General features: G+C 38.3%; 1 protein-coding gene across 3 annotated transcripts; it reads left to right on the top strand.

Moving 5' to 3' along the window:
- Positions 1-1,449: 1,449 nt before the first annotated feature.
- Positions 1,450-23,838, top strand: slc44a2 (solute carrier family 44 member 2 (CTL2 blood group)). Of its 3 annotated transcripts, none has more exons than XM_086296760.1 (22): positions 1,450-1,632; positions 12,492-12,540; positions 12,649-12,722; positions 13,963-14,047; positions 14,887-14,971; positions 15,075-15,194; positions 15,282-15,342; positions 15,429-15,555; positions 17,257-17,340; positions 17,485-17,597; positions 17,677-17,808; positions 17,895-17,994; positions 18,659-18,751; positions 18,885-18,969; positions 19,145-19,407; positions 19,599-19,693; positions 19,871-19,974; positions 20,066-20,139; positions 20,226-20,296; positions 20,396-20,484; positions 20,572-20,656; positions 20,900-22,345. In XM_086296760.1, the coding sequence occupies exons 1-22, from the start codon at positions 1,596-1,598 to the stop codon at positions 21,400-21,402; spliced, it is 2,529 nt and encodes an 842-aa protein (XP_086152886.1). In that variant the 5' UTR covers positions 1,450-1,595; the 3' UTR covers positions 21,403-22,345. The 3 variants fall into 3 exon arrangements, with proteins under 3 accessions (XP_086152886.1, XP_086152888.1, XP_086152887.1); XM_086296762.1 differs by lacking the exon at positions 20,900-22,345 and adding an exon at positions 23,044-23,838 and having other exon boundaries at positions 1,452-1,632; XM_086296761.1 differs by lacking the exon at positions 1,450-1,632 and adding an exon at positions 6,296-6,526.
- The last annotated feature ends 251 nt before the right edge of the window (positions 23,839-24,089 follow it).

Below are 24,089 nucleotides of genomic sequence, written 5' to 3'. Positions count from 1 at the left end.
ACATATTTACGCACTCAAAATGGCGTGTGTGGATGGATGGATGAGTTAGGGGTGTGGAAGGTGTTGGCCCAGCCTTCGAGCTCATTGGCCGGTAAAATGAGCCATGTGCAGAATGTTGACCCTGCACTGAAGTTTTACAAGTGACAAGAAGCACATATGTAGGTTACACTGTAACTTTTAAGTTTGGGTAATATAAAGAAGAAAGGCAAAGAAATGAATCTGTAAAATGTAAATGTGCATATATAAATGTTTTTGATGTTTTTCCTGCTCACAGAAAAAAGCCAATTGAATGAAATCTCAACCTATATATTTACAAATTTTAAAAAGAAAGAAATACCAGTGAGCTTTGTAAAATGTTGTATGTCACAGTTTATTTGTTTGGCATATTGTACTAAAAAGCAATAAAAAACATCCTCACGCTTTTCATAAGTAACCTGATAACGTGCCAAACGCTTTAATTATTTATTGTTTTCCTGGCAAACCTTTACATGACACTTTTGGAACCAAAGGCTGGAGCCTATTATGCAATGTGAAGATGCATTACAGTCTTTCCAAACTGTTCGTCTGTCAATCATTAATTAATCTTTCCAAGAATGTGAAAATTGGTTTTGTGTAACACAGCATATCTGTAATGTCAATACCTCCCGCGTGGAGCAAAGAAACAGCAGGCCAGCAGTTTTGCCAGTGATGCCCTTCTCCCTTTACCCTTCTGATGAAAATATGTCTCCAGGTCATAGTATCTTCTTGGTATGCATGAGTTTCCTACTCCACTTTTCTATAAGCTTGAGTCTCCCATGTTATGAGTCAGTAAATGGTAATAATTATCTTACTTATTTCTTAGTAAAACATCATTTCTCAGACTACACGACTGTGCTGGTGGAAGAAGAATCACTTACTAGCAATGATACAAAATACATAGGTTAAAGAGAATTTTCTCTTCATAGAGCCTCAGAGATTTGCACATTTAAGCCACGTTTACTTGTAAACACAGAGACTGAGGGGACTGTATTGACAAATTTGGATTTTCTCTCGGTGGCAGAATCCCAGTTGATACTTTTTCTTTTGAAGAGAAGATTGCCAACAAAATTTCATTTTTATGGGGCGGAAAGTTTCATTAATTTGAGGTAAATTTGACAAAAATGTATATATCATCACCCTGCTCTTTGTATGCGTCTTCTTTGGGAAGTAGTTCTCTTCGATTCTCAGCAAACGACGTAATGATGTTTAGACAAAATAAATAACTTAAAATAATTACCGTATTATGCAATAATCTTTCTGAATGCGTTATGTTCTTTAAAAGCACATTTGGTCTTTAAATTCTACACATTCCATTGCACAGCCTTTGTCCTCGTCAGGGTAATCCTGAGTGGCTGCAGCAGCTGTCGGTCAGCAGGCCCCGGTCTCTCATTGGCTGGCTCTCCTTTCCGTTAGACTGGAATGCGCTTTGCTCCAATTTGGCTTGGGGTGGTCTCCGTCTTTAGTCTGCTGTGTGGCTGTTGCAGTCGGTCACTGTTATTGATGTTTTTTTGCCTCGACATTTCCATGGAAACTGTCCTGGGTTAGGTCTGATCAGCAGCAAGCAGCAGTGCGTGAGAATGGAGATGGAGGAGAAAAACCCGGACCCCAAATACGGTAAGAACAGTTTGTTTTACGGCTTTCTCTTCGATCTTTCTTTCTTTTTTCTTTAAACGGGGGAAGAAATGGAAACAATGACTGCAATGGATGGATGGGTGTGGACCTCATGAGTGTCATGCAGATCTGGAGATATCCACATCTTCAGCAACCGGACTATTTTTTTTTCCCGATTTATCTTTAAACTCTGAGAAAACGCCCTTTAAGTTGCATTTAATTATTCAGTTTGCATTGCACAGCGGGTGTAGAATGCGTACTCTAAACGAGTCGTTTATTTGTCATTAAATTACAGCCTGTATAACAAACTAAATATAGCTTAAAAAAAAAAAATCGAACAAAAACTAAAGGTAGTTAATTATTGCTCTTTCGGTTAATTAGGGGTAATAAACAGAACTAGGTTGCCGGGTTTTTCCCTATTAGGCTTTATATGGAGGCGATTCTGTACTGCAGGAACACACAGAAACAGAGCAGAGTGGAGAAGGAGAGCACATATGCTGTCTCTTGGGCTCCATAACCATTTGGTATTTTGTAGATTGACATATGGCTGCTTCATCCACAGATGCACACAGCCTTTTGCAAACACATACATTTCACAGATGTTCACAGCTTTTGTCTATTTATTACATTTTCGTACACTTAGTGTGGAAAAATAATCTTCTATGTCAGTCAAACGTATGACTCATTGCAGATTATTATGTGCCACACATGCATTTTTTCCACCACCACCAAGTTAGCAGCCCACAGCAGCCTGGCGTGGTCTGGGCAGGGTTGTTATTCATATGGACTGTTGAGTCATGAAGTTTTTGTAACCACTGTTATTCTTTCTTTAATACTCCATGTCTACATTATTACATGAAAGGTTGTTCTTAGAAGGCTAAAAACCAAACCACAATCCTCATGCATTGGGAAAACTGCCCTAATACTGCCTTACTATTGAGCTATTCCTTATTTCACAATGCAAATTGAAATGTTAAATCCACATCTTCTCCAGTCAACTCCCATAGTGGGCCATTTCCTTGTGGTTTTCCTGTTGCTATACAGTGATCTGTTTTCCTCAACTGCCCTCTCCCATGACTCAAGGGTCAAAGACCATAAGCCCTTTAAACTCAAGATAAAGGTTTATACGACACCAATGTACAATACACATTTCAGCTCCTTAAACATGAGTTTTTATTTGGAGTTTCAGTTTAAACTGTAAGCAGTCACTGGCTTCTTACTACTATTGCCACATTTCCTCCATGTCTACGAAAGTGTGCGTGCTTGCAGGCAGGCCACAACCCGCTCTGCCTCGCCTGTGTTCAGCCTTGTCTGTACTACCCACTCAACAGATTTAGGAAAGTGATTTTCAGTCAATATCAAGCTGGGAAATAAACACAAACACACACACACACACATACAGCTCTGTACACAGACAGAGATGCCGCTGACGATATTCGTCATTTTTGATGATCATTGATTTAGTTGGTTTTAGAAAATCTGCTTTTTCTTGATGTGAAAAGTAGCGACTCTGAGGAGTAACAAGAGACAGTGATCAAAGCCAGTGGATGACAGATTTATGTATCTCCTTTAAAAAGACTTTAGTATGTTTCCTTGTTCCACTGACCTCATTAGTGGCTTCAGGAGGAGTATTTGAAGCAGTTACAGCTGCTTGGCACAGTACAGGAACAGTTTTACACAGAGTGGCTTCTGTCCTGTATTGTAATGATGTTCAATGAATCTGCGTGCCTGGAATATAAAGATAAAAAATTCAGGGATAAGCACTCTTGTGACGAGATATATTCAGAATGTCTCCTTGTGTATGCAGTCTGTGAGTGTACATACAATCATGCACAACCACAGTAGCCACTATCCCATTAAGGTAGGCAGGGAAAGGTTCATCTGATAACCCCTTTGGGCCCATTAGCACATCATCAGTCATGACATCATCTCTCCCTTAAACACGCACACATACACGCACACAAACAAATACACGCAGAGTCACACACAGTACTATACAACTAAAGGCTGGATCATTGGCAGATACTTTTAACCCGTTACTGACCTGAACCTGAGATCTGAAGGGCCTTATACATTTTCACAGCCTAGGTTCTGTGTAATGAAGTACCTGAGGACATCCGGTTACCAAAGTGAAAAAAATATATGTATGTATTTTTAACCTTTTAAAAAATGTGTTTAAGGTGGCAGACTGACATCAGTGAACATTTTGCCAATTACATAAACGAACAAGACGACTTACACGATATTTGGCAGCCTGAACACAACAACAAGAAGAACAAATCTGCTCGCATGCTTTTCAGCACAATCAGAGATTGTTTTATGGACAAAACAGGCAAAGAGCCGCCTGTTCCTCCAGCTCTAATGGAGCTGTGTCTCACATTCACAGATGGCCCTACAAATGAAAGGCTGAAGGGAGAATCTCTTAATGTTTATCTTCAGAAGAGAGACAGAGGAAACTTAGTAGTGATGGCAGACTGTGTGGGGTAAAACTAAAAAGCAACAATAATAAATGCTGGAGAAGAAATATCTAAGCACTCTGTTATTTATTTATTTATTGCAACTCTTCTTTTACAGTATTCTTGCCCAGAATAAATATTCTTACACCAATAGCTTTATAACAGTTTGGTAGTTTGAGCTCTGTTCCATTCAGGTGCTATGGCTTAGCGGCTCTGCTATCATTGGTAAATTTATGAATGAGAAACACACTGTAAAGTGGGTTGTAGATCCTAATAAAGGTTCAAAAGGTGCTACGTATGTGTAGATCATTCAAAATTATGTCCCCAGTGGCCCCTACTCATTTTGTTTGAAGAGAAAAAGCGAATCTACTACTACTGTTCTTAAAAAAAAATCGATGTACGTCAGTGCTAATACAGGTTAAAATGCTTGATTCATAAGAACAAGGCTGAATTTTGTGGTCATGTCTATTTGCAGAAGAGGCCAAGATACAATATTGTGCCCAAGGCTAAAGTCACCCTTCATTTGTTTATATTTTGCTAGAAAAATGAGAAATGGGTGTAGCAAATTATCAAAACATCTGCAAACATTCATAGGGATACAGTATGTAAGGCAAAAACAGAACTTGCACTATTCTCATGGGTTTGAAAGTTAATATTTGACATGATGGCCTTTATTCTTCAGCGCACTCTGAACTCTCTTATACCTGCATTCTTGTAATTACTTAAAATAGCTCAGGGGCAGATACATCTCTCGGGTTTTGTGTCAGGTCTTTACTCGATTTTTGGCTAATTCTTAAAGACATGACCTTCAGATAGTGTGCATCTGCTGTAGATGCTTTTTAAGCCTGCCACTTTGTTTGTCTGTTTCTTTTCATCCTCTTTTTGTCAAGTTTCCTCTCATTTTTAAAAGACTGAGATATTTCAAGTCTCAAGTTAAGACTAGACTAAAAGTAAGTTAGACACAAAACAAAACAGCAAACATGTTTAAAGTGACCCAGCACATGATCACATGGGAAGCTGTGCCCGAGTCTCAGAATGTGTAAATTCAATGCACTAAAACTCCATCCGGCCATCGGCTTTGAACTGAGAACCTCTTTGCTTTGGAACAACCACAAGTGTTCACACGTTGCACACGTTGCACCACCGGTGGTTAGGTTGATTCATTAACCTGTAACCCCAGGAACTCAACTAGTGGTTGTTTTTTTTTTGTTGTTTTTTTTTTTTAAGTTTTACCATTATTTTATTTTATTATTTTATTTTATTAGTGTATTTTACCATTATATAGCTATTTATGAAGAAAAAAATGTAATCAAATGTACTGAGAATGTTTTAGGGTTTTTTTAAATTTCAGATAAACTTCCTGTGAAATTAATAGTTTAGCTAAGACTTTATGTTCTAACTGCACCATTCTGAGAGTGTTTAAAGAATGTTGTCACGTTTCAGTTCATAAAATGTTCCCACACTGTTACAATCCAACACTGAGTGTGTATTTGAGGTCTGAGATGAAACATTGTTTCATTATGTGATTCTGAAACTGTTTTCATAATGTTGCACTGAGAATGTTTTTCCACTGTAATCTGTCACATGCCAGCAGAGGTGGTCATGTGCCACCAGAGTGGGATGGCGTTATCTCTGATGTGCTTATCAGCTCATTGCTGTGTATATGTCAGACATGCGCAATGCATCAACATTTGCCATTGGATGACTGTGGTTATGATGGCTTTGTTCATTGTTCCGTTTGAAACCACTGAGAGGTGGGTGCACTCAGAATGAGGTAACAAGCTGATAAAACAAAACAGGACGCCGAGGAAACAGAAAGAGGGCAAGTCGGCTAAAATTTTAAGAACAAACGACACAGTAGCTCAGGGTTGAGAAATTTTTTTTTACAGGTGGCAGTGCAGCTGCAGCACATGCAGGCACACTCTGTAAAACACAGCTTATCTTGTTGATTCAGTGAACTGAGCTGAAGTCTGAAATAACCATTATGTGTTGGGGTTAAAGACTGTTTTGATGTGAGAACAAGCACCCACAACTGAAGCAAACACTCTCTGCAGCAAGATGTATAAAACTGGCACATTTTAGTTTTTAGTTCATGTTTTTGGCAGCTTTGGCAGTTATCAGGTGCCACAAGTCTCTGTTTATTTCGATATCCTGTCTCAATTTTTCCATCGATACTTCTTTGCTGCAATTGGGCTGACGCAGCTTTTGCAAGGAGGAAACCCACAGAGTAAAAGAGGGAATTGGAGGTGAAGGCAGAGCTTTGAAATCTAAAATAAGGAAGTGAAGAGTAAGAAGCTAGAGGACACGCAAGCACTGTTATACAGGAAGGACCTTTAAAGAAACAACAACAGAACACAGAACACTGAGACGTATCTGTAAAACCATCCGTGACACAAACTGAGAGCAAAACAGCACCGGAATGACAAAATATGATGGAAAAGGTAATTCGCAAGCCTGCATTTCTTACATAACTGTGACTGAACGTCTTTTTGATAGACTTGTGAGATAGTTGAGTAATGGCTCACAGTCCTCTAATTGTGATGGCTAATGTGCTGCTTCACTGCTAATAAGCATAGTTTGTCTCAGACAACGTGACGCTTTTTGGTCGTTCCTCCATTGTGTGAGGAGAGCACGTATGTTCTATATGTGTGCGTATGTGCAAGGGAGAGTGTATTGTTTCCTCGGTAAGTGTAATGCAGTTAGAAGAAACAGCTGGGGCTGGCTCTAGTGCTCGGCCCATTGTTTGTGCTATAGATCCTTTAATAAAAGTATCTGTTTTTAAAAAAATGTTAAAAACTGCTCAACTATAGATTTTAGGAGAAAGTAGTAGGCCAGGTTGACGCTGACAGTAATAGGTCATGTGTGACACATCACAGAGTCTGACATCAGTTCATATTTTAACAGGATGTAGCTTGTGTTTATTAGTGAGAAGTCTTTTCTCACTGATTCTCAAAAACGTTGGCTTGCACTTTTGGCTTCGTTTCACTGTAACCAACGTGGGTTTGGTTTATGCTTCTCTCCCCTGTTGAGTATGAGGTGTTTCCATGGCGGCTGGCGATGTCCACAGGGGGCTCCCACTGTCACCGGGGAGCCATTTTGTGGGTTGCTAGGCATGACGGTCAGGCAGAAGAATCCTTTTGTTCTGTAGAAGTCACTACATGAAGTCACTCTAATGAAATACTCCCTTGTACACATATATACATTCCAGATAAAAGCATTTTCTGCAACACTTTGGCCTGCAGCCTACCTGTAAATGTGTAGTAAATGTAGTGACTATTATTTCGTAGCTAGTTTCACTTTGGTTTAAACACAGAGGCAGTGACAGCTATATTTTGAATGCCTAATTTTTTCTTATTATCCAAATTTCATTTATTTATTTCACTTATTTATTTTCGTGTAAAAATGTACCAAAAGCTGCATATGTAAAGCAGCTTACGTCTTTCTCTTTTTCTCTCTTTTGTTTTTGGTTCTTTCTTTTCTTTCTTCTTTTGCATTTCCATAGTAGACACCACAGATACAGACAGGAAATGTGGTGAGAGACAAAGAGGGAGGATGTGCAACATGACTCCATTATTGAAAGGGCGGGCCTGTCATAAAGTGTTTTTACCATAAGCCCAAAAAAGTGTTGAGCAGCTTTACTGAACACTTAGACAGACGTGTTACATAAAAGAGGAAACTTTTTTCATTACAATTATGACATATGCTATGTCAGTCATAGATAGTGCTATATTTAAAAAAATTAAAAAAAAAGGCCCTTTCCTGATTTTTTGCATATTTGATGCCAAAGCTGTCAGAGCAATCAGGTTGCTTATTTTCCAGTCAGCAGTCCAAGACCCATATAATCAATCTGGTATTATTTTAAACATTAGATGCAGCAGATACAAATTACTGAGAAACAACACTGTCCAACATTTTTGCTTCACCGGGAGTTTTTAATTCTATGCTTTCAGCAAAAATGAAATATGAAGACAAGACACAGCAATGAAGGCTAAAAGGGGTCAATTGTTAAATGTGAAAAATAATGACCTGTGACTCAGGCTGGCTGTTGAAGGTTAGGATGGAGTTTTGCAGAAGAAGGAGGCATGTGAGCTGTTAAACTAATAAGCCAAGAAAGGAGGATAAATCTTGACATATTCCCAGCTGCCTATGTTATGCACTTTATTAGAGTAGCTTTGCATGATTCATTGCTTCAAATAATGTTTATTTATAATTTTTTATCTTAGTCTTGAGGCATACCCTTTGTTTTTCCTTTCGAAGAAACAAGCTCCCTTACCTATTAATAAAGTAGTAGTAATGCAGTATGTACTATTTTACAGAAAAAAAGGGGAAATTATATTAGGTCCCATTTAAAAATCACATTGACAGAACTAAACACATCTAAGCGGGCCAAAGATTTTCTGCTGCCAAACATTATGGCATAGAAATCTGAGTGAAACTCCTGGGTAGCTGAAGAGGCCGATGAATGATGGGATGCAAATGTGCAAGTTGTTGAGGTGCCTCACCCACATGGGCGAGGCAAACTCACAAACACAGAGACGTACACAGGGGACAAGAAACACAGGGAATGGGAGGCAAATGGAAAGACGGGAGTCTTGGTGAAGACCATAAAATATTTATGAAAAATCATTATGGACTCTCAAAATAGCTGTAAATTATATATTATTTTTCTGTAATACAAAAATGTATCTTATATACTTTATTCACAATCCAAAAGCAAAGCCCAACAATGTAATTGTATACCTGTGTTGTTAACTTTTAATACATGTTTGGTGTAGTTGTTCTGCCCCTTATCAAAATAAATTCCAAGAAAATTTAAATAAAAAAAAAAACCATGCCCTTAAAAGTTGTTAAAATTGTATGATTAATATAGACAGTGTATCCCATAAACGTAATGTTGTACAAGTACACTGTTATACTGTGAATTTATATTGAGCTGTATCTCCCAGATCTTTCGACATGTGTCTGTCTCAGATAGCTGACCGGTCAGTGTCAGAGCCGACCTGACTGTTGTCCATTCATCCATCGGGTCACCAGTCCAGTGCAGAGATAACACAGAAAGACAAACAGCCATTCACACTCACATTTACACCTACACCAACTTTAGAATCACCAGTTAACCGAACCACAAACATGTGATTTGGACTGTGGGAGAAAGCCAAGGTACCCCGAGAAAATCAGTTCAAACACAGGGAGAACATGAACTCCACACAGAAAAGCCCCAGGCCGCCAGCTTTGAAAGCAGGATCTTTTTTTTTTTTTTTGCTGTGAGGGAACAGAGTTAACCACTGCCCCACTGTGCTCCACTTCTTTCAGCATATGTTTATTTGTTTATTTATAAGGAACCCCATTAGCTTCCACAACAGTGGTTGCTAGTCTTCCTGGGGCCCAAACCATCAAATACCACCAAATAAAATGTTACACAATGAGTTGGATGCAAATTGTCCACATAATTTGGCTTTTACATCCACAATAAGGTTTTACAATTCTGAAAATGTAAACATGTGAATATTAAAAATTATATAAAAAAAAACAAACAAAAAACAAAAAACAAAACACTCAAACAAAATACGCAATTTCCATTACAAGTGACATTACCCTCTACAATTTTTACAAATAAATTAAAAACTGCCTAAATAGGCTTTTAGGTGATTTTTAAAATTATGAATAGAAGCCAATTCTCTAATTGCATAAGGCAACTTATTCCACTGAAAAGATGCTCTAAATATAACAGTTTTTCAAAAAGTTACTTTTAACTCGAGGAGTTACTAAATTGTGGTTAGTTGAAAGATTTAGTTGTGGGCTGTTGACTAAGCGCACTCTACTTCCTGTTAACATGGCTTTGGATTTCGACACGTTTAAAATCATGTTGTTTTTACTTATCCAATCAAACACGTTCAGCAAATCTAGTTGTAATACGCTTGTCAATTCAGAGTGGCTACTGGCTGAATAAAACATGGTGCAATCATCAGCATACATTACAAGATGAGATTTATCCAGGACATACGGCAAATCATTTGTAAAGACTGAGTAGAGAAGTGGACCGAGGCAGCTGCCTTGGGGTAGACCACAGTTCATATAACAGCCCTCCGAGAAATAACCATTATAATAAACCTTTTGCCTTCTTCCAGACAAATAACTTTCCATCCAGCACAAAGCAGCTGGTGAAAATCCATAACATTTTAGTTTATCTATCAAAAGATCATGATTTATCAAATCAAATGCAGCACTAAAATCCAAAAATACCACCCCGGCCAAATTCCCATTATCTAGATATTTGTACCAGTTATCTGTCATGTGAATGAGAGCTGAACTGGTGGAATAACCAGGTTTGTAGGCATGTTGAAACTGAGTGAGTAACTGATTTTCTGTTAGGTAATGTTGAATTTGTTCATAGACAATCCTCTCCATAATTTTACTTAGAACGGGGAGTAGACTAATAGGTCTGCTATTGACACCATTAAAAACGTCATTCTTGTTTTTAGGAATGGGAATTATTTTCGATTCTTTCCACTGCAATGGAAATAAGCTGCATGCCAAAGATCTATTAAATATGTGACATATAGGAAGGGACACAAACTTGGCTGCAACTTTGAGCAGTTTACTGTCTATGTTATCAGAGCCGGAGGATGTATCGTCAGGAAGTGATATCAATAAGCGCTCTACCATCTCTACATTCACTGCCTCAAACTTAAATTGGCATTGCTTATTATTCATGATAACATCCTGTATAAGACGACGTGATAAGGTGGGATCACCTCTGCTCATATTAGATTTTAAATTTGTTATTTTATTGCTGTAATAATTCACAAAATAATTGGCTATGTCCTTAGCTTTACTTATAAATGTACCACCCGTGTAGATGTGAGACATCACCGGAGCAAGATCTCTACCCATTATATTATTTAAAACTTTCCACACCTTTTTGCTGTCCTTATTGGCCTCCTTGAGCTTAAGTTGATAATATTCTTTCTTCTTGCGCCTATTCAATTTAGTTACTTGATTTCTTAACTCGCGATATCTTGCCCACTCTTGTGGACTGACAGACTTATGTGCTTTTGCTTTTGCTATATCCCTTTCTGACATTGCAACCTTAAGTTCATTATCTAACCAAGGTGCGTAGTTCTTTTTAACAGTAAATCTTTTTAAGGGGGCATGTTTGTCAGCCAGGTAGCAAAAGTTTTCAATAAACATAGATAATGCCATATCAGGGTCACTCTCGAGGCAGATGTCAGTCCAGTGAATTTCTTTTACGTCATTAATATACTTATCTGCATTAAAATTTTTGTATGATCTATGAAAAATAATCTTTTGTGCAGTTTTCAGTGGTTTCATTTTCTTGGTCAAACCTACAAGATTATGGTCACTATAACCAACTGGAATAGAAACAATATTAGAGCAATGCTCAGGAACATTTGTATATATATGATCAATATGATCAGTATATATATGATGACCTATGACCTCCTGCGTTGACCGTGACCCGGGTGGGAATGGTGATCATCTGAGACAGGCAACAGGCCGACGCTGATGAACTTATCTTTTTCCTTAAAGGACAAGAAGGAGCTGACCAATTTATATTAAAGTCTCCTAATAAGAACATGTCTTTGTTTTCCTCAGTTACTCTTTCCAGCATTTTACAAATTCGTTTTACATACAACATATTACTACTTGGGGGTCTATAGCAGCAACCTGCTAATACAGGCCTGCCATAGAGCGGGTGTAACTGAACCCACACAATTTCCAGGTCGTTAAACATTAAGTCCATACGTAGTTTGCTTGCCATATTATCATTAATGTATAGGGCTACGCCCCCTCCAAATCTGTTTCTGTCCTTCCTATACAACTTATAACCGTTTATTTCAAATTTATTATTCTCAAAGGCAGCATCTAAATGTGTCTCGGAAATAGCCAGCACACTTATCGTATTTGTTGACAACAGTGACTGAATTTCCTGAACCTTATATTTAAGGCTACAAATATTGACATGAGCCACTGAAAAATCTTTACCGGAGAATCCGGGAATAAGTATAGGATCCAACATTTGCAGACCGATCGATCTCAACAGCTACAAATGGCAACATTGCTGAAGTCTAAATATTAATTCCGGCGTTCTGTGACCTCGGTTTAACAATTAATTTGTCATATTTCAGGATGGCAATATCACCTCTGTCTCTGGCCGCTCTCAGCTGTGGTTGTGGTTTACATTTTAAAAGACGACCATTAATCAAAAAATATCTCTGAAATGAGAACAAATTAAGGAAACCTCGGGTTTCATTTCCCCAGGTTTAATTTTGGGATCAATTCACCGCAGCCTTTGTCAAGTATCAACAGACTGAAAGCCATTGTTTGAAGTCTAATTTCTAATAACAGGCATTACTAAACCTGTTGTTCTGTTTTCGTCCACAGGGGAGTCCAGAAAGTTTGATCCAAACTTCAAAGGGCCGATCCACAACAGGTGAGACGTCTGCTTTGATTACTGGTGATCTTTTGCTGTCGGCTGTATATAGCAGACTTTAATGGCAACATGTTGCACCTGCTTTCCCTTCCTCTTTTCTTTCCTCAGGGGCTGCACAGATATCCTCTGCTGTATACTCTTCATCTTAGCCTTGCTGGGGTACTTTGCTGTGGGTATCATTGGTAAGACTGATCTCTCATCACTATAGTGTGTTCTGAGCATTATTTATATTTAGGTTGTTATGTTTTTTTACCATACAAAATTTGTGCATGGGTGGTGTCTAATATTATTAATCAGAAGTGGGAAGTGAGGCACTACCTTGGGTGGAGTGAGATGAACTTTATTAACATGTAGTCCAAGTCGTGTGAAAATGCCTGTTTTTACAGTAGCCAGTCTACATAAGCCAAGTTATAAATAAAATAGTTTCTGACTGGTTGTAATTCTACTGCCTCAAAGAAGGAAGTAAAACATCCTGTTCAACATCTCTGTGCAGCTCTCCTCCATTGTGAGGTTTGATGAGACAGAAAGCTACTTATGAGCTCGAAGCCAGAATAAACAAGTGAGAGTGATTTTTCCAAAGGTTTTCTCATCATTAGGCACCACAGAGGTAACACTACCAATAACAGCTCCCAGCTACTTGCATTTTGGAAACATTTGTGAAAATTCAACCATTGGCAAAGTTATTTAGGTCAAAACACCTGCCTGTTTATTGTGCATCATGCACACTGATTACTGTACGTACTACAACATCTGTTTACAAAGTAATTATTTGCATTATCTGCGACTTGAAGTCTTGCACATCGGCTACATTCCCTCCACCCAACCACAAGCCCCCACTACAACCAATACCTTTGAAAAGCAACATAAGTGGCCATCGGTTTTCAAGCAAAACATACAATGTACATTTACTGTTAAATTATAACACATATTCCCAACCTCACAGGACTTATCTAGCAATTTATTAGTGACTTTATAAATAGATTGCAGCTTAGAAAAACCAGGAAATGTCTCAGACACCACCCAGTGGGAAGGAAATATAGCTGAAGCCAAAGTTAGCTGAAATAGATAAGCGTTACGCAACATGTTTTATTTTTATGTTATGAGTTACACTGAGGATCACGCCAGTCTGTCCCACACTCTGTGTATGCTGTCAAAGCTGGAAGGTGTTTACACATTAAAGTCACAATACTGTGTGGGTCTACTTTCTCAGTCTTTCTTTTTAACTCCTTCATGAGGCTGTTGTCTAATTTAAGACCAGGAGCTTTTTTAAACTCAGACTTTAATTCAGAAATGTTCATATATCTGAATTTCTAAATGTATTAGAAGATGTTTATTTTATTTAAGCATTAAATAAAAGGAGCGTGCTCATGAGGAATTTAAGATGGTATTTTATTTCTTTACTTCCTGATGTTCTCTTTGCAGCCTGGTCTCAAGGGGACCCCAGGAAAGTCATTTATCCCACAGACAGCAGAGGTCAGTTCTGCGGACAAGCTGGAACACCTCTGGAGTAAGTTACAGTGTAAAAGAGCATTTGTGTTCTTGGAAACCTTCTATAATTGGAGGATCTTAAGTATGATAATACTATAATAACAACAATAAAAATAATTGCTTTAATCTCATACTCTTTATTTAGTGCTTACATTTATTTATGATGAATGCAGGTGGTCACAACAGTTTAAGAAATGTTCAGAGTTACTTGTGTGGCCACTTTGATCAACACAGGCCACTGTAGCAGTCAGCAAATGCAGTTATTTTACAAGTGATATGGCCTGTTTTACTAACACACACCAAAGGATTTGTTTGGAGGAAATACTGGTACTTTAATTGCATGTTACTCAGCCTGAACTATGAAATAATTACAAGAAATCAAATCAAATTTTCTATTCTAATTCTAACTGGAGAGTTTATTGAATCTTCTGACAAGTGTTGAGCGGGCGGGCAGCCCGGGTTCGAGTCCAACCCGCATGTCTTCCCCACTCTCTCTGCCCCTGCTTTCCTGTCCTCTCTTCACTGTGTCTATCAAATAAAAGTTGAAAAAGGCCAGAAAAAAAACATTATTCTTAGCAACATTGTGATGAGGTTTTTCCTCTGGTACAGAGGAAAAAAATAGGTATTCTTTTGTAGATACACTAATCGATAGCGAAATCCAACAGGTGACCAGGAAACAAAACCAAACCACAAAAGATGGTGATCACAGTTGTAGAAGAAATAAAGTTCCCTAAAAGACAATGGATAAAATAGGACTTCAAATCAAGACTTCAGAAACCATAGAGTTATATTACAATGACTGCATCCTTATCGTCTATGAAGACCTAATAACATTGTCATTTCACTGTGACACAACAGGAAGAAACCACTTCTGTTCTACTTCAACATCCTGAAATGTGCCAGCCCTCTTGTGCTGCTGGAGTTTCAGTGTCCCACCACACAGGTCAGAAGCATTACTCACTTTATTTTAAGTTGTTCTCAGTCTACTGTAAAGTGTTGAAGTTACGCGGTTAAATGTTAATGTCTTTGTTGTTACATGTGTGCAGTTATGCGTGGAAAGCTGTCCTAATAGGCATCTTACATTGATAAAAGCCAAGGTAGGAAATAAAGATGACCAGGAATACTACAAAAAATACTGCAAGGAAGGAGTGGACTTCACTGGACTGGTAAGCATTGAAAAATTAGATTATTCATATTGTACACATTTCAAGGGGTTCTGCTAAATGTGAAGTAAATTGACTGTTTTCTATCAGAGTCCGCCAGAGATCCTTAAAGATGGCTTGTGCCCAGCTATGCTGATGCCCAGTAAAGCCTGTAAGTGAGATTCTCTGTGTTAAACTGTTTTAAAGGACTTTTGTTTCTGCAGGAAAGTGAAACTAATAAAACCCCTCCCTCCACAGTCACACGCCGGTGCCTTCCTGCTTTGGCAACATTAAAAGGTGGTGTTGTGGTGGTGGGCAACGAGACGACTTTCGATGACGGAAATAGTGGCACTGTCAATGCCAGTGATGTGCTGGAGGCATCAAAGTGAGTGTTTTTCATTGTATAGCAACATGTATGTGCAGCATGTTGCTATTTTATGTTGTCTTAAACCCATAAAACATAAACAACAAAGTGTGTGAAATGAGTTTGACCAAGTGAAACTTTTCCTTCATATTTGTTCTTCTTTGTTCATTAAATTTAATGTTTGATTAGCTAGTTTGATGATTAATTTATTAATTCAATATCAGCCTTAAGCTGTAAGCGTAAGACTCTTTCAGCCCTGTCCAACTGCTGTTTAGTGAATGATTGCTTGTTTTCAATGACCTTGGCACTTATCATGCTAGACATGAGGCATATCAGCTTATCAGTCTCCCTTTACATCTCACTGCAGTGACCCTGGCTGAAGCCTCTGTGTGCTTCAGTTCTGCTCTATTTGTGTTTACCTCAGAAGGTCCTTGTGTTACTGTTTTCCTTCCTGCTCTCACTGCAGAGAGGTTTTCATTGCTCCCTGTATGTTATTCAAGAAGATGATGAGTAATACTTCCTGTTGTTTTCTTGCAGCTGACAGCTTCCTAGAGCTGGATAGCTTCATGCTCCAATACTAAATTGTATGTGGCATATTATGTCAGATATGTTTTCATATAAATTTCATATAAATTTATAACTTAATTATTTTGTCTGGTGACAGCTATGCTTGTTTTCTTAATCTTAGTCTATTAGTTCCTCGGTATAGATGTCCAAAGCTAACAAAAGGTTATTGGACAGCTAATGTTAAATGTTAAATATTCAAAGGTTAAAACTGTAGCACTAACATCACTGGAACACTGGAAGTGGTGTAAAATCCAAAATTCAGATCATAAATGACCTAGCATGAGATCATAGGGTAGTGATTCATCAGCATAGCAAACAGTACAGACAATAGTTAGGAGAAAGGTCCAAAACTACTGAGTCCGTGCACAAAAGCAACACAAGGAATTCCCTTGAACAAAATAAAGCAAAGTCCTGTGAAATATAACAAGAAATAACTGAACAAAACCCCAAAACATCCTTGTAGCCTCTGATGAAGGTCAGTCAACCTTTGGAGGAAGCCTTGTGTCTCTTAAACCTTTTTAACCTATGGGTAGTCACTCTGAAGTCATATCATGTCAGGGCAACACTACTAAATGAAGTTAGTGTTTAGCCGTGTGTAGCAGGCAAAACAGTCCTCTTCATTGTTTTAGTAAGTTTTTACAGACAGCTGCAGAATGGTGGTAAACTGAAAAGACAAAATGTTTCTGAAAATGTGTTAAAATAGCAGAGAGCTTATGATATATTTCAGTAATTGATTGGTTCATGTGGACATGTGCAGAGGAGACAGTGGATTCATTGGGCAAAGGATGACAAATATAGAGCTGCTAGGTTGAAGGAAAAGAGGAAGAGGCCTCAAACAAGGTTAATGGAGGTAATGAAGGATGATATGAAGAGGGTTAGTGTGACAGAAGAGATAGGGGGCAGATCCACTGTGGTGACCTGTAAAGGGAGCAGCTGAAAGAAAAAGCTGAAGAAGAAGAAGATCAGTTTGTTTACATGACCATTTCTGACTTTTTGAGTAACCTTTTCTTATCTTTTGTGACTTTTAGGGCTCTATACAACATGGGGTTCTTTTTAAGCATCCGTTCTCTAATAAACATAATATTTCTAATATGACAGTTAAATGTTTAAGGATATAATTGGTCATGTTTTTAGACTCATTTCATTTTGTTACAGGAAGTCAAATATAGCTGTGGAAGCTCGTCAGGTTGCCATGAGAATCTTTGAGGACTACACTCATTCTTGGCATTGGATATTACTGTAAGTCTCCCTACTCTCTGCTATCACAGTAATAGACTAAATGTTCAATCACAGAACTACATAACTTATAAATTAGGATATAAAACCAGAATATATAGACAGAACACCTTCATCACCAAGTCATTAACCATAATATGTGTCCAGCGGTCTGGTGATAGCCATGGTCGTCAGCTTGATTTTCATCGTCCTGCTGCGATTCTTGGCTGGCATCATGGTCTGGATCATGATTATTTTGGTTATCCTAGTCATTGGTTATGGTAAGTCCTTAGCTTCTGACAAAGTTAAAGATTGTTCTGACTGAAAAAAAGGTCAGCCAATTAACTTGTCCATTTTTAGGCATTTTCCACTGTTACATGGAGTTTGCCAGCTTGAAGGGTGAGCCTGGTGCTGATGTCACCATCCGTGACCTGGGCCTGCAAACGGACTTCTCTGTCTACCTGCAGATCAGGCAGACCTGGCTGGCTTTCAGTAAGCACAGACACACTTTCATTGTTTAGCATGTCTGTGGATGAAGAGTTGACAAATCCCATTAATCTGTTGTGTTCTGTTCGCAGTGATTATCCTGGCTATTGTGGAGTTCATTATCATCCTGCTACTCATCTTCCTCAGGAAGAGAATAATGATTGCCATTGCCCTCATCAAAGAGGCCAGCAGGTCAGTGTGAAATGTGATTTACACCAGGATCTCCCTGGTCTGTTCTCCTGGTTAAAATTAAAAAGTAACCAGATGTGCTCACATATTTAAAAAGTTAGCAGTAGATCAGATGAGAATTATCCCTCGCTGTTTTGATCTTATGGTATGCAGCTTTAATGTTGCACATCTCGTCTCTAGCCTGGCATGACTAGAAATCAGATGGAGTTTTATTAATTTAATTGCCAGCTGTTATGTTAGAGTACGCCTGTCTAGTGTTAAACAGCTGAGATAAAACAGACAAAATTAACCACCAGTGGGTAAAAGTAGCAGAGTACGTCACTTCTTAAGAATCAGATATTTCCTGTATGACAAACCCGAAGACCAAATGTAGCTCAGTGGACTATTGCACATGCATTCATAAGATGTGCATGAACTATTTCTGTCCCAGCAAGTGTTAGGCAATAATATGTTAATGCTGTAATCATTGCTGGTGCTAAAAGATTAATTGCATTTGTTTCCTTAGCAATAAAACATCATTGTAAATCAGCTTTACCTCTCCTGCTATACAGTATTGCACTCTTAGAACAAATGTATTAAAAAAAATGTGTTGGACACATTTAACAAATTTTGTGTGAATTTTGACATGACGTTTTTAAAAAAAAATGTATACCATTTTCTTTGTCAGAGCTGTTGGCCACGTTATGTCATCGCTGTTCTACCCACTGCTGACCTTTGCCCTTCTGGCTGTGGTGATCGCTTACTGGGCCATTACTGCAGTGTATCCTTTCAGTTGTCTATGATAATCAAAGATAATCCGAACCTAATTGTCTCCTTTCATCACGGTAGCAGGTATAGCATGACTTTTAAGCAAGGATGTACTTTGCATTCTTCTCCTTGACATGTCTGAACAGCTTCTTATCCACCTCTAATGAGCAGGTGTACAAAGTTTTCAACACCTCTGTCTGCCCATTCTCACGAGAGACCTGTAACCCCAAGGTATGCTTCTAAATGTCACTGTTCTGTTAAATTAGCCTGCTAAAGATATTGTAGGTGGCAAGGTGGCAAAGTTATTGGTTGTAAACAAGCACCTGTTTACCTGCACAGCAGCATAGATCACAGAACGAAAGATGTCTTACAATATGCCCCTTCTCTCTCTTTCTCTTGTTCAAAGACATTCAACTCCTCCAATGCATCACTTGTGTGTCCAGATGCAGAGTGCCTGTTTGCTTTTTATGGTGGTGAGACTCTCTACCATAAATACCTCATCCTCTTTCAGTTCTACAACGTCTTCCTTTTCTTTTGGTGTGCAAACTTTGTGACGGCCTTGGGCCAAGTCACTCTGTCGGGTGCATTTGCATCATATTACTGGGCCTTCAAGAAGCCTGAGGATATCCCTGCCTACCCCATCTTCTCCTCTCTTGGAAGGGCCCTAAGGTTAGAAAATACATTTTTAATAATAACAGTTTTTTTATTTGTAGAATTGTTTTAGCGCAGCTTGAAAGGCTTACATGGTAAGATATCTACAACGCTGACAGGAAGTTTTCTCCAAAATGTTTAAACTTTTGTTACCCTAAGATAGAATGACTGATGCTCACAACTAGCCTCTGTTTCCTTGTGCTGATTAGATACCACACAGGCTCTCTGGCTTTTGGCTCTCTCATCCTGTCTTTAGTCCAAGTTATCAGGGTCCTTCTGGAGTATCTGGATCACAAGTTAAAAGGTGAGCTATAACATGTTACATTTGCCTTTTGGTCTCTGTTTATTGTCTTATAATTAAACTCTGTGTTTATATGCATTTACGTTGTTGATACAGACTGTTAAATATACATGCAAACTGCAAGTTTTGCATGTAAAGTACTTGATTCTTATGTTATCATAAACTGTTCCTGCTTCTAAGGTGCTCAAAACAAATTTGCTAAGTTTCTGCTAAGCTGCTTGAAGTGCTGCTTCTGGTGTCTGGAGAAATGTATCAAGTTCCTGAACAGAAATGCGTACATCATGGTGAGTTCCTGTAACTGGACACAGCGGCCTGACAGACCGTCTCAACCGTTAAAGCGCTTCACGATCGTCTTTTAAAATTTTTTTCCTCTAGATTGCAATCTATGGAAAAAACTTCTGCACCGCAGCTCGAGATGCCTTTTTCCTTCTCATGAGAAACATTATTCGGTGAGATTTCATTCATATTCATATTTTATTCACTATTTGCTATTCTTAGCGTGTTTTAATTCAACACTCTCTCATATTCTGCACAGGGTGGCTGTTTTAGATAAAGTGACCGACTTCCTGCTGTTCCTTGGGAAGCTCCTTATTGTTGGCATTGTTGGTAAGAGAGTTTTTTTAAATTTTATTTTTAGATCCAACTGCAGAGAGAAAAATCTGCCTTTCTAGTGTAGATCTACTAATTCACCTTTTTCCTGCATAGGGATTTTCTCTTTCTTCTTCTTCTCCGGAAGAATCAAAGCTGTAGAGCAGGCTGCTCCATCTCTCAACTACTATTGGGTCCCAATACTGGTAGGCACAATTATATTAATAAGGTTTGGTGTTAGTCTTCAGTTTGTCTGTGGCCATTTAATGACATGTGTGACTTTCTCCTGTTAGACAGTGGTAGTGGGATCCTACCTCATCGCCCATGGCTTCTTCAGTGTGTATGCTATGTGTGTGGACACACTTTTCCTCTGCTTCTGTGAGTAATTTTTGCCAAATATCCACATTTCCTCTCTTCCTTTTTTACAAACAGCTGTCTAAATGTGAGCTGCTGGTTTCGTCTTCTTCCTAACAGTTTTCTGACCTTTCTTCTCTTTGTCTCATTTTTCCTATTAATTTCACTTTACTTTAAACCCTACACATTCCTTTCTTTCACCTTTTCATTTTCCCTTAATTTTCCATTAACCCATTCAAAAACACAATATACCCATGCACTTATAAGGTGAGGACTTGGAAAGAAATGACGGCTCTTCTGAAAGGCCTTACTTCATGTCCCCTGAGCTGCATGATATCCTTTCCAAATCAAAGCCGGTGGAGGAAGATCGCAATGGTGTTGAGCAGGCGGATGCTGCGAAACAAGTGGACGAAGTTAAAGTGGAGGAGGAAACACCTCTTCAGCAGCAGGATGGAGAAATACAGCTGAAAGAACAGACAAAGCTGAAGGGGGAAAATGAGGAGGAGCAGGCTTTGCAATCAAAGATAGATGCTGACGAGTCAAAAGAGGAGAAGACGGAGGAACAAAAGATCAGTCTGGAAGATGAGACTGAAAGGAAAGAAGAACCAGAAGTGAAAGAGATGTCAGAAAAGCAGGAGTTGAAAACGGAGGAAAAGGTGGAGGAGGTGTCCGCTGCACCTGTGGAGGCAGAGAAAGAGGAGACTGGTGAAAAGAATGAGAAAAAAGAGGAGACTAAGGAAGAAAAACCTTCATCTGGACCACAGGAGTAGATGTTGCAAAGCACCTGAGGCTCAGAAAATCTCATAGAGCATAAAGAATGAAAGATGTGCAACTATACCTTTGTGATATGGACCTGTTAAATGTATGCCATACAACAAGCTAAAGTTTCAGATTGCTTTGCTATGTGAGTATAGGAGGGATGTCCACCTGGAGAGGGTTGAAGGTTTGAAGCAGGTCAAAAGCCCAGTGCATCTCTGTAGCTTGAAAAAAAACAAAACGCTCTTTGTGTTGGTTTTAGAACAGTGTTGGTTTTTATATCGTGAAGATCTGTTGAACATCGTGAGTGCTGAACCTGTGCCTGATTACTGTCACTAATATTTGTTGTCTTAATGCTGTTAACAAATGCACTACAGATACACTTAAGTACCGTGTTTACAGTCAGAACAAACACATCTCAATCAAATCTCTTTCACTGTTTACAATAATACCAGCTGACGCCAAAATGTTAACAGACATATTTGATATACTGTATGAATATTGGATTTTTTCCCCTATGGAACTTGTACATATACAGTAGTGTACATCTGTTATGTATTTTTTGGCTTCAGTCAAGTGGAGATCCTTGCAGAGAGGGGTTCCATATATTGTCTTTCCACCTACTTGCCTTGGTATTTTGGACTGACGTAAGTGCTGTGATTGTGTCGCCATGATGAAGCCATCGTGACCTCTCGGACTCTACGAACCCCCCAGTTTGTTTACTGATGCCTCCTGCCTTGCTCTGTCCCTCCCCTTAAATCTCTCTCTCTTTAAGCACTGCATGGTACTGACATGACCTTCTGAATGCTAACTAACATCTTAAGTCTCTGGATGCTTTTGTACCTTTTTCTTGTCACTTTGTGAAAAATCTAAGTCGTTTTTCCACTAAATTTTCTGATGACATTCCGTCATCACTGCGTGTCAATCTTGATTAAAGGTGATTGTATTTTAATCGTAGTAGTTCAGAATTTCAAGTTTGGTTGGTGTTTTGAAGCAGGTGAGTTTTCATGTGAAATAAATCCCTGGCAATGATTTAAAGCACCTTTAAAGCACACAACAACAAATTTTACATGCCAAAATCAGTCTGTATAAATTTCTCTTCTTCTTCCTTCTTAAAATAATTATCACTTGAATAAATCTACAGTTGGGCTTTAGATACTTAAATCAGAATATCTCTCTCTTTGTTATTAAGAGCATTTTCTTCACAATTGTTTCCCATTTATAGCTTGTGAGCCCTTAAAAGAAGTGGCATCGTGTATACATTGTGACCCTTAATCACATGCTATTGAATTTTGTGTGGAAGTTACTTGTGAACAGTTTGAACTAAGAGATACATGATGAGGTACATGAAGAAAGGAATGAGAAAAGTCATTAAAATAAACGATACATTGTAACCTAAATGTGCCTTTTCCCCTTTTTTCCTTTTAGTCATGTCATTCAGGGTTTTTTAGGAGTATTTAAAGGATCCCCCCCCCCCCCCCCCCCCCACCTATTTAGATAATACTCAAAGCAATTTACTTAAGTACACCTTAGGGGGCTGTAAGATAAAACTGGCGGCAGATAGACGATGCATAAATAAAAGAAAGATAGATTACAGATCTGTGTTGGTGTGTGTGAGAAAATTGTTCTTCAACTCTCTCTTGTCCATGTTGCAGTGGAGGACCTGGAGCGCAATGATGGATCACAGGAGAGGCCGTATTTCATGTCACAGGACCTGCTCACACTCCTCAAGAAGTCTAATGAAGATTACAAATCAATGGACTAAGCCTCAGTTTGTATTCATGGGTGTATTTTTCTGTGTGTGTGTGTGTGTGTGTGTCTCAAGTTAAAAGAACAAAAGGAGGAATTACAGTGCCATTTCATTTGTACATAAACAGTGTATTTGTATCTAACTGTCAAATCGGATTCATTTATATTGGTTTTATAATATTACTCTTTGTTTTGTATTTTGTGACAAACTCTTAATTATCTCTCTTTACCTGCATGCACAGGTTGAGATTTATTACAGAAGGAAAATGTGAGCTGGAGTTACAGATGATAAGCCCTGTTGCCTTAAGAGCTATTGCTTTCTGTTTCATTGTATATTTGGATTTTATGTCTATATGGAAGTTTCAGTGGGTACAGTTTAAGGCAGATTGAATAAAGCTGTGCTTTATTAGTTTAACTAAGCATATTGCACTGTTTAAAAATTAACTCACCAAAGCAAAATTCCTTAACTGCAAGTGATTAAATCTTAGTATGATAACCAAAGCCTTAAGAGATTACAAATGACCCAAGTGGTTTAACCTGGATATAGACTCAATATTTTAATAGCTTTGTCTTTATTCTTTTTTGTGTCATACATGCCACTGAAAATGAAACATGTTCATACTGTGTGAATTTTGACTTTGTAAAATGTTTACATTGTCTTTTCTTTTGTATTCAACTAATAAATGTTGGTTTTGACATCCTTTTTTGTTTTTAGTGTTTTGTTGGTTTCTTTAAGCTTTTCTTTATCATTGGATTATCATTATGACTGATTTACTCAGTCCAGCTGTCCATTACTATATGGTGCTGCTTGATAATGTTGGCAAATAACAGTAATATTTACATAAAATGAAATAGCACATACAAAATAATTTTATTTTTGTAAATATCTTTATCTTGGTAAAAACTACTACACTATAACAGGGTTCTACAGGGAACAAGTTGAGAACCGTCT

The sequence above is a fragment of the Aulonocara sp. 'chitande type north' Nkhata Bay genome, linkage group LG6, assembly GCF_057382095.1.
Source record: "Aulonocara sp. 'chitande type north' Nkhata Bay isolate Kocher_YH1m ecotype deep benthic linkage group LG6, A_spYH_male_GT1.1, whole genome shotgun sequence".
NCBI classification, from domain to species: Eukaryota; Metazoa; Chordata; class Actinopteri; order Cichliformes; family Cichlidae; genus Aulonocara; species Aulonocara sp. 'chitande type north' Nkhata Bay.
This window is presented reverse-complemented; position numbering and strand designations above follow the sequence as displayed.